We start from the raw sequence: 10,014 nt of genomic DNA on the forward strand, positions 1-10,014 counted from the left end.
CTTCAATTAATGGTATTGAACAGCTGGGTAACCGCATGCCAAAGAATGAAGTTATACCCTTACAACATGGATGAGCCTTGAAAACAGTATGCAAAGTGAAAGAAGACACAGTAGACTATTCATATGCAGTGTCTGAAACAGGCAGACCCACGGGGCCAGAAAACAGACTGGTGGTTGCCAGGGCCTAGGGAAAGGAGGAGTGAGGATTTGAGTATGGGGTTTATTTTTTGAAGTGATAATGTTTTAAAATTAGATAGTGATGAAAGTTGTACAACTCTGAATATACTCAGAAGCACTGAATTGTGAACTTCTAAGAGGTGAATTTTGTGAATTGTATCTCAGTAAAGCTATTATTTTTAAAAAGGAGAAGAGCAAAATTGTCAGCTCAGGGATGCACAGCTATTCTAGTATATTCTCTTATTCAAAGACCATATTCAACCCTATAATTAACATGTTTTTCCCCTAAGAACTCATCTTAGTCTGTCATCCAGAAGTTCAGTGTAGACTATTTGTTAACAAACTGTGATACTTGTAATGGTTTCTTATTCTTAATCTAATCAGGTAATGTCACATCATGGCCAGCAGTTTGTAGTTACAGTTTTCTCTTTTATGTCAGTAAAACCTGTTCATCTGAGATATTTGTTATAGTATCAGTCTACATCCCTTTGGGCTGCGGTGGCTTGCTTTCTCATTTTCTTTTTTAGTTGATGAACAATATCATGTTCTTCTGAATATCCTTTACTTTGTGATTTAGTAAGTCATGTGTTGTTTTAAATTAATAAGTCCTGTATCAGAGGTTGGGAGAATAAATGGTTTAAGAGATTCTCCCAGCTAAAATTCAATCTTAAATTGTTCCCATATGGAACTTTTAATTAAACCTCTCCTCAGAGATACCACTGTTCTGATAGCATATTGAAGTCCAGCTCTTACTTGCTTTTTGTATTTTTCACATTTGGAGTGAAGAGTATTTTTTTTTTAATGTTAGAATAAATATGCAATACTATTTATTAGTGTTCCTCCCCACCTCTGTAAATACTGATTTCTTAAAGGCTAAACTTAAGAACAGTTGTATATGTCAATTAACTAATAATTAACTGATTCTCTTTTCTGAGCTAGATGGTATATATTTTCCTATGGAATTATAACCCTGAGTGGACAGATGATTTATATGATGTGGTGGAGATTTGGAGAGCCACACTCGGGCAGCAGGGCTTCTTCCTGTTCTTAGTCTAATGAGGTGGTGTCCCAGCTAGACCCATTCTCACCAAAGCCGAGGCCTATTAGACCCACATCCACAGATGCCTATGGAGTGAACGACAGTGCTGGAGAGCTGCCTTGAACTGAAAATGCAGTCTGTGACCTGTACCAGGCGCTTTTATTAGAAAGCCTTAGAATCTAGGATCTCAGCATTTTGGCTGTCTTCAATGGATTGCTCTGAGAAGTTCTGATCACATATATCATGCATCCCTCTCTTACATTGTGATTCTCTATTCTGACTCTCTGTGTGCTCCTTTTTGGAAAGTTAACTGAACTATGATCTGTGTACTTTGCTGTATGTTTGTATGTATACTTCAGCCAGGAGTTGGGTTTTGTTTGTTTTTAAGTACACATAGGAAACCATACACACATTATGAGGTAAGACTAGTGTAGCAATCAGGAAGAGATTTTTCACTTCATCGCTTGTCTTAGTGTTTTAACTTTTATAAGGAACATATTATCTTTGAAAAATAAAAGAGCAAACTTTACAGAAAAGAAAGTTATATTGAGAGTTTTGCTGGAAAAACAAGATATCTGTCCATGTTAGGATTTGGGGGTTTAAAATCAAACCTGAGTTTAAATGCTGACTCTGTTCTTTCCTTTTTCTTACTAAGTCTGCACAGCAGTGCATTTGGGGACTTCATCTCTCATCTAGGAAGCATCCCAATGCCAGCTTCTTATCGCTTTTCTGGTAGTGTGATAACAGAAAGAACGTGTACTGGAGGATAAAAGTAGAAAGTAGAGGGGACAAGTTGTAGCCATCCTGGCCAATTCAGGGTACACACTCCTTCTAGTAAGCATGTCATACATTGGTTAATTATACCCTTCATCCTGAATCCCTGCTCTTCACAGCCTGTTCTTCATGGTCAGCCTGAAGTCCTTGCTCAAAAACCAGCTCTTTCCACTGCTAGACGCTAGTCTGCTCAGAGTAAATGCACGGGGTGCAGTCCCACCACAGGCTAACCGTGCCATGGTTGTTTTTAGAAAGGTAAGGCAGCAAGTGTGCCTTCCTCCTCCCGGCTCTGACTGACTCCCTCTGTGTCTTGTGTACTAGGCTTTAAAGGAGATCGACGAAGTCGGGGACCTGCTGCACCTGAAGTATTCGCGCCATCGGTCAGTGCCCCTCCTGGACAGGCCCTTCGATGAGACGACATACGAGGAAACAGAAGACTGAGCCTTGTTGGTGCTCCGCTGCAGGAACTCTCACTCACCCAGGAACTGCGTGTGGCCTCCCCGAGCCAGTGGCAGGAACCACACTTCTGTGGCCATCTCGCGTGCAAGACATTTCCTCAACTACTGACGGCGGCCACCTCCACTCTCAGCGGCGTTTTGTAAATAGTGAGAAACTGCTGCACATCCTTCCTTCGCTACATTTCACCTTTAAAAAAAAAAAAAGAGGGTGACTCACTTTGCTTTTTTTTGTCTATTAAAAAAAAAATGTTTTACTTTATAACTATTCTACTTGTGAAATTACGCTGACCCTAGCCCGTCTCTGGCTGACCACACAGCCCGTTTCGCTCTTGCAGCCCCCTCCCACTCCTAGCCAGAGCTCCTGCTGTCCCTGGCCTTCTTCCTAGGGAGCAGGTGCCTCCCACTCACCTCCTGTCCAGGTCTCAGAGGCTGCCAGCCTTGGAATCCCTACTGAGCCAGTCACGACACAGTCCACCAGTGTTTTAAAGATGGCTGAAGTCTAGCCATGTAAGAAAGGCAGTCAAGACTACTGTTGCCGAAACTGCCCCCCTCCACTTGGAACTCTCTCTGGCCAGGAGCCTCTGAGGCTTGGTCTTTGTCCATTTTGTTCTGGTCACCAGAGGATAATCCTTCACCTTCAAATATTTCTCCGTAATGGTCACCCTCTGAAGGTTATGTCCAGTTTTTGGGTGTTTCCCAAGCTGCAATCTGACAGTCCCGCCCCCTCTCTAAGACACGGAGATTGCGGCCACGTGCCACCCTGGTCAAACCTCGGTGCTGAAGCTGATGCCCAAGCTCTCTGCTCTCTGTGCAGAGCGGCCCCTCGGTGATCCTTCCTCCTGCCGGCACGAGAGGGCAGGGGCGGTATGGAAAGAGGTGCTGGCTCCTCGTAGCCACAGAATGTCTGGTTTGGTTATTACTGCTTTCTACTTTTCAAAATTATGACAGCCTCTGCCTGGGTCTGGGTCCAGATTAGGATTGAAACTGATAAAGGAAAATGTGGGTAAACCCTCTGTTCAGAAATCATTTGTCACGTTCCCGAGTGTATTAGCTCACCCTTTCTAGAGGATGACCTGTGTAAGTAGCACTCTCTGAGTGATGTTGCTCTTTCGTCCTCAGTGTCCTAGTGCAGTTCTCAGCTGGCATCTGGGCCTCAGGGGCTCCATCTCCTTCCGTTACCTCCTTGTTTCTCCCTGAGAAATTCTGAACACAATTTTTCGCTAGCCTGAGATCCTCTTTTGACTCTGTTTTCATACCAGGCAAGGGAACGTCTTTCAGTGAGCTTTATACTGCTTGACCAAAGAACAAATCTGAAAATCACCATGTTAAAGTTATTACTTTTTTTTTTCCCATTGACCAAAGCTTAAGTGAAGAGAACTTTGGACTGTTTTGTACGCAAGATCAGCTGTCTTTTAGTAGCCATCAAGTATTACAAGGGAAGGAGTGGAAACAGAATGGAAGAACTTTGTGTGAAAACAGTTTTGTACATTTTTTAAATCACTCCTTTTATTGGAAAAAAAATTCTTAGTCCAAGTTCTTTCTAGGCATCTTGTCATCAGATGTATTTTTGTGCTGATATGTTTAGTGAAGGACATAAACGATGCTATTGCTGGTGAAGTTTTGTTCTCACATCTTAAGTTATCATAGGTCATTCTCAGCATCTGAGAACCTTAAGCCCTTGAAATAGTCTGAGGTTTTATTATACCTTTTTAAAGAATTAAAAAAAAAATTAACCAGGTAGAGATGCAGGGACTGCATTTAGCATGTACAAGTTGGAGTAAAAAAGACTGTGGTAAACTAAGTAATTAGTCGTGTAAAATAAAATACGTTACTAACATTTCCTGCACATCTAGGTCCTCACCATAGAACCCCATTAGAATACCAGAGAGCTTTTGCTGGTATAGAGTTTGCAAAAGTCACAAACCTTAAACAATGAACTTAATGGCCAGTCTTTTATTTTGACTTGCATGAAGTCACTGCAACTTAAAATGTCAGTTATGGGCATTTAATATATATATATGTATCACTTTGCTATGCAGTTATTTCAGGATAAATGCAGTTAAGTTATAGGTTTATTTTGAAATGATAAAACTGTGATCTCACCAGGAACTCTACTTTCTAGAGGATAAAACATTATGCATACTGGTTGTCTCTTCCTGAAACTGTAATGTAAATCTAGGGTCCAGTCATATCACAAACACCATTACTTAACCACGTACTTGGGAAAATACAAGTGTATATAAATGAAGTCATTGGGAATGAGTAGAAACAAACCCGGAACAAGTAAGTGTTGTTCAGTACATGGTTTAACACAGCCTGCTTCAGGAATCTGATGGGATTCAAACAGGCATCTGCTAACCATTCCTACCAAAGCTGACCCATCAGAGTCAGTTGATAGAGGTGTGGCTAATCTACTACTTTTTCTCATCCCTCTTTTCATGTAGCATTGTCTTATCCATTTCAGGTTTATATGACCATTTTGTGCAGATCGCATCAGAAACCAGGAAGTGTATAACTAGGGGACATCAAAATCTCATCCAAAGAATGGATCAAGTGGCAATGTCAGATTCTCCTCCCATCTTTAGTAAAAGCTTTGCCCTAGAATATGGTGTGTGTTTTGGAACAAGTAAATATTGAAAGGGAAGGTCCAGGGTTAAGGTCTTTGGAGCACCAAGCTTTTTGCTTTGCTTTGGAACATTTTTTGCCTTTAAAAAACATTCTGGTCTCTGGAGCCCAGAGTACTGCTCACTCATTTGAGGAACTTGACACCTTTAGTCTTTTCATCACTATGTTAAACTTTTGTGATGGGGTATTTCAGTTGGTCAAACAGGCTTCTTCCTTACATGCTCATGGAAGGTGAACAGAAGTAAGGGGACACAGCTACTGAGGGCTGTGTGTCTGCCTGGTGCCTTTTCAGAAGCCAAGGCCGTGTTTATTCCCTCACGCCTCCCTTTCCAAATTGATGAGGATCTCTGGCAACCTGTCATACTGGGTTAGGCAGCAGCACGGAACTGCTAGTCACGTGAAGAAAGAGGATTTGGCTTGTTCTTGCTTGGTATGAATTTGTGGCAAAACCACCTTCAGAAGTTTGAATATAATTGACTGTTGCCCAGTTTTCTCTTTTTTTTTTTTTTGCCACTCCGCATGGCATGCAGAAGTCTAGTTCCCCAGTCATGGATCAGACCCACGCCTCCTGTAGTGGAAGTGTGGAGTCTTAACCACTGGACTGCCAGGAAAGTCCCTCCTGGTTCTCTTGTAATAATACAAAGAGTTGCTGTGACCGCATTCCCAGGGTGTCTCTTGATGTTCTAGGTAAGCCAGAATAGGTTTTAATCTCTACTTGCTATAACCTGTGTGGTTAGAAAAGATGAAAGAGTTCTTTTCCTCTGTCCACTGTCAGGAACGTCAAGAATTGTTGAGCACTTCACACAGGCAAAATCAGTGTGGCCCCAAGGGGTAATGAAGGGGGAATTATGAAAATCACAGGATTCGTCTTGGCTGTTGAGCAGCTGTCTGCTTCAGTGCACCCTCAGCCTATAGACTGATATGCTGCTACCTGCCTAACATGGAAGGCCAGTGCCCAGTAAGCATCTTAATCCGTGAAGCCAGTTAATCAAAATACCTTCCAGTCTCTCCTCAGTGTTACCTCCATGAAGCACAATGTTCAGACTCCTAGCCAGCTGCCATGTGCCCAGATAGCTAAGTTAGACGGCTGGCTTCCTGCCTTATCGTACAGAAGAAATGTCAGGACTCGCCAATAATCCTTTTGCTCTTACTGTGTAAAAATCTCATTGCCCCTTTAGTCATTTCCAATACTTCTAAGCACCTTTTCCTATAGATTGAGCCTTTTCTAGGGAGGAAACTGAAGGGGCTAGCTCGAGCCCTCGTTGAAAATGTTTTTTCTAGTCTCTGCTGAGTCTGGAGTTACCACATTCCCAGTCATTCTTGGGGAGGACTTGGGGGAGCTGTGGTCAAGGTCTCGTTTACTATGGAGTACACATGATAAATGGCCTTATAAACTGAGATTCTTTGTGGTATGATGAGTTTATTCAACTGACCGTAAAGAATTCAGTGTTTATCTTAAACTGCCGTTACTATGTTTTTAATGAAGCATACCCAAAGCTCTGTTCTTTTGGAGCAGTTGTGGGGAGGTTGAATGAAAGGTAAAAGTTATCGCGGCGCCCTGACATTGTGCCAACTGTCCTGCCTTGTTGCCGTCTGCGTGGATAGTGGATCCTCCCATAGACGAGGGGCCTGGAGCCCACTCAGTGTCTGCTTTTTCCACCACAGTTCCGGAGTTCGCTGTGCACAGCTTTGTCACTTGGCCCAGGTCTTCCTCAGAAGTGTGGGACATATCCCTGGCTAGGGTGGAATGTCTTCACCCTTAGCATTAGGTCTTGTTCCCTCAGATGTTAAGGGTTGGAGCAGTGAAAAGCATCCTCAGTGGTTCTTCAGAGGAGACTAGTGAGGTCACCAAGTCAGCCAGCATGCCCACACAGTCTTAATGATCCCTCTCTGGATAAAGGCAGCTAACATTAAGAGAAGGGGGAAAGATAAATGAAGAATAGAGACGTAGCTTATGGGGAGCTGAGCTCTTTATTTTGTTGGCCTGTATATTTTTCATTCCTGAAAAACTGGAATATGCAAGAGGTGCTGTGATAACCCTTCTCCAGCCCTGTAATGCTCATATAATCTGAGAAAGAGAAGGGAAATATATAAATTAATTTTTTTAAGATTTAGTATTGTGTTAAAATGTCACCCTGTCTCCCTTCCTTGCTGAATGATTTTTTTTGTTTGTTTGTTTTTCATTTGTTAGATGATGGTTGAATGGCTTGGGGGAGGTATATCCATTCTGAGAGTGTATGTTAAGAGCTGAAGGGGAACTACTTGAGATGACTTAAGAATCATCCCATGGAAATACATTGTTTTGCTCCAATAAAATACTCGAAAAGCTGTATCTGCCTTTATTCATTCAACCAATAAACACTGCGTACTGTTTCCATGCCAGGCACTGTGCTGTGTGTCGCTCAGTCGTGTCCGACTCTTTGCAGCTCCATAGACTGCAGCCCGCCAAGTTCCTCTGTCCATGGGATTCTCCAGGCAAGAATACTGGAGTGGGTTGCAATTTCCTTCTCCAGGGGATCTTCCTCACCCAGGGATCGAACGCATATCTCCTCTACTGGCAGGTAGATTCTTTACCACTGAGCCACTTGGGAAGCCTGAGAGGAATTCATACAGGGAGTCAAAAGGAGGAGGAGAGAGACTTTTGGGTTCACAGTAGCTGGAACAGTAATAGAACAAGCTAAGATTTTAACAACATAACACCCCCTCTTCCCACCTTGTACTTTGTCTGGGTCATCACAGCATTCAACCAATAAATACCAAGTGCTGCTTCCATGCCAGGCACTGCACTGAGTATCACCAATAACCGCAACAAACAAAAAAAGTTAGGGTTCCTACTTTGAAGTAAACAAATAAGCACATGAATCAAATTTACATTAGAGACTACTAAGTGCCGTGAAGGAAAGGTAAACGACGCGAGACGACTGGAACCAGTGCCTGGTTTAGACAAAGGTGATAGAGGAAACTTTTCTAAGGAGTGGAGAATCTGGAAGAGTGTGGTTGACGGTCCCTGAGTAAAGGGCCAATGGTGAGAGGGCTCATGTGCAGGTGGTGGAGGCCTGCTGCACAGGCTGTCCTGGTGAGTTTATCTCACAGGGAAAATGAGTGAAAACCTCTAAGCATTGGAAAGAATATCCCCTGGCATGCTTTTTTTGTAGACAGTGACAAGTTGAAAAAATTTGTATGGAAATGCAAAGGACCTAGAATAGCCAAAACAGTTTTGTAACAGTACTTACAATGTGTATATGTGCTCATGTCCGACTCTGTGGCCCCCGTGGACTATAGCCCACCAGGTTCCTCTGCCCATAGAATTTTCCAGGCAAGAATACTGCAGTAGGGTGCCATTTCCTACTCCAGGGGATCTTCCTGACTCAGGGATTGAACCTGATTTCAAGACTTTGTGCAAAGAAAACTGCAGTAACCAAGAGTGGTATCAACCAAAAATTGATATTAGTCATACAGAGGAATAAAACCGAATACAGAGTCCAGAAATAGACCCACACATGTATGGTTGGTTGATTTTTGACACATGCCAAGTTAATTCAATGGGAAAAGGACCTTCAACCCTTACATAACATAACAAATCATAGATCTGAACATAAGAAAAAATAAGCTTCTAGGAGAAACTATAAAAGAAAATCTGTGACTTTGGATTAGGTGGCAATGATTTCTTCAGACACAAAAAAGAAGGCTCAAAAAATGCTGATAAACTAGGAAAGCGTAACAAAAATGTAGGTCACAGACTGGGTTAAAATATCCACAGAACATATATCTGACAAAGGCTGTCTAGAATGTATAAAGAATTCTTAAAAGCTCAGTAAGACTGTTGAGTAAAAAATAGGCAAGAGATTTGAACAGACACTTCACAAAAGGAATACTAGTGGCCAGTAAGCCCATGGGAAAATGCTCAGTATCACTGGTCATTAAGGAAATGCAAATTAAAACAGCAATAAGATGCTACCACTCATCCACCTGCTAGAATGGCTAAATTTAAAAAGAATTACAGTACCAAGTACTGATGAAGGTGGGAATGCAAAAAGGTGCAGCCATTTGAGAAAACAATTTGGCAGTTTTTTGACAGCAGTTTCATCCAAGAGAAGTGAAAACATATCCACAGAAGAACTGGCACTTGAATTAGCTGCTTTATTCATAATAGCCCCAAAATGAAAACAATCCAAATGCCATCATAATTAACAGGAAAAGAAGCAAAATGGTCATGTGATGGAATACTACTTAGCAGTGAAAAGGAATGAACTACTGACAACTAGATGGATAAATCCCAACCATGCTCAAAAAAGAAGCCAAACAAAAGAATAAATAAAGATTATATACAAAATTCTAAAAAGGCCAACTAACCTATGATGACAGAAAGTGGAGAAGTGCTTACCAGGAGCCAGCGGTGGGGAGGTAGGGATTAACTGAACAGAGGGACTGTTAAAGGATAGTTTTTCAAAAAAGAAGAAAATCTTGACTCTTTTACAGATGTAAAAACGAAAGATTTTATTTAACTCATTGATGAGGAAACTGTTAAGTGTATTACAACCAATTCAAAGGAAATTAGAAAACAAACCTTATGGGGCAGGAATATTAAATGTACAAATGACAAACTGATTTATTTCACACTAGGGGTGGTAGGTCAGTTGAACCTCCACAGGACAGGACAGAATTTGCATTTAAATAGAATTATTTTGCTTTTCTATTAGTTACCTATAACGTATAAAGTTGTAAAATAGCTCCAAGACAATGAAAGACTAGAATCAGATAACTCAAAGGATGTACTGTAGACAATGCATTGTTTTCCACTGAAGCATATTTATTCTTCCTGCAGTTCACCAAAGGAAACTGGAGTTGTGAGAAATTTCTGTATTGTGAAGATGGTAGTGATTACCTGGATGTATACATTTGTCAAAATTCATTCAACTATACAGTTAAAATCAGTGTGTT

General features: G+C 41.6%; 1 protein-coding gene across 1 annotated transcript in view; it reads left to right on the forward strand.

Moving 5' to 3' along the window:
• Positions 1 to 7,403, forward strand: part of SPTLC2 (serine palmitoyltransferase long chain base subunit 2) — a 96,767-nt gene extending 89,364 nt beyond the window's left edge. Inside the window, exon 12 of the mRNA XM_043919082.1 lies at positions 2,312 to 7,403. Coding sequence (XP_043775017.1) covers positions 2,312 to 2,431 — 120 coding nt within the window. The 3' untranslated portion in view covers positions 2,432 to 7,403. The remainder of the gene's footprint in view (positions 1 to 2,311) is intronic.
• Positions 7,404 to 10,014: the final 2,611 nt, after the last annotated feature.

Source organism: Cervus elaphus, chromosome 12 (assembly GCF_910594005.1).
Source record: "Cervus elaphus chromosome 12, mCerEla1.1, whole genome shotgun sequence".
Taxonomy (NCBI): Eukaryota; Metazoa; Chordata; class Mammalia; order Artiodactyla; family Cervidae; genus Cervus; species Cervus elaphus.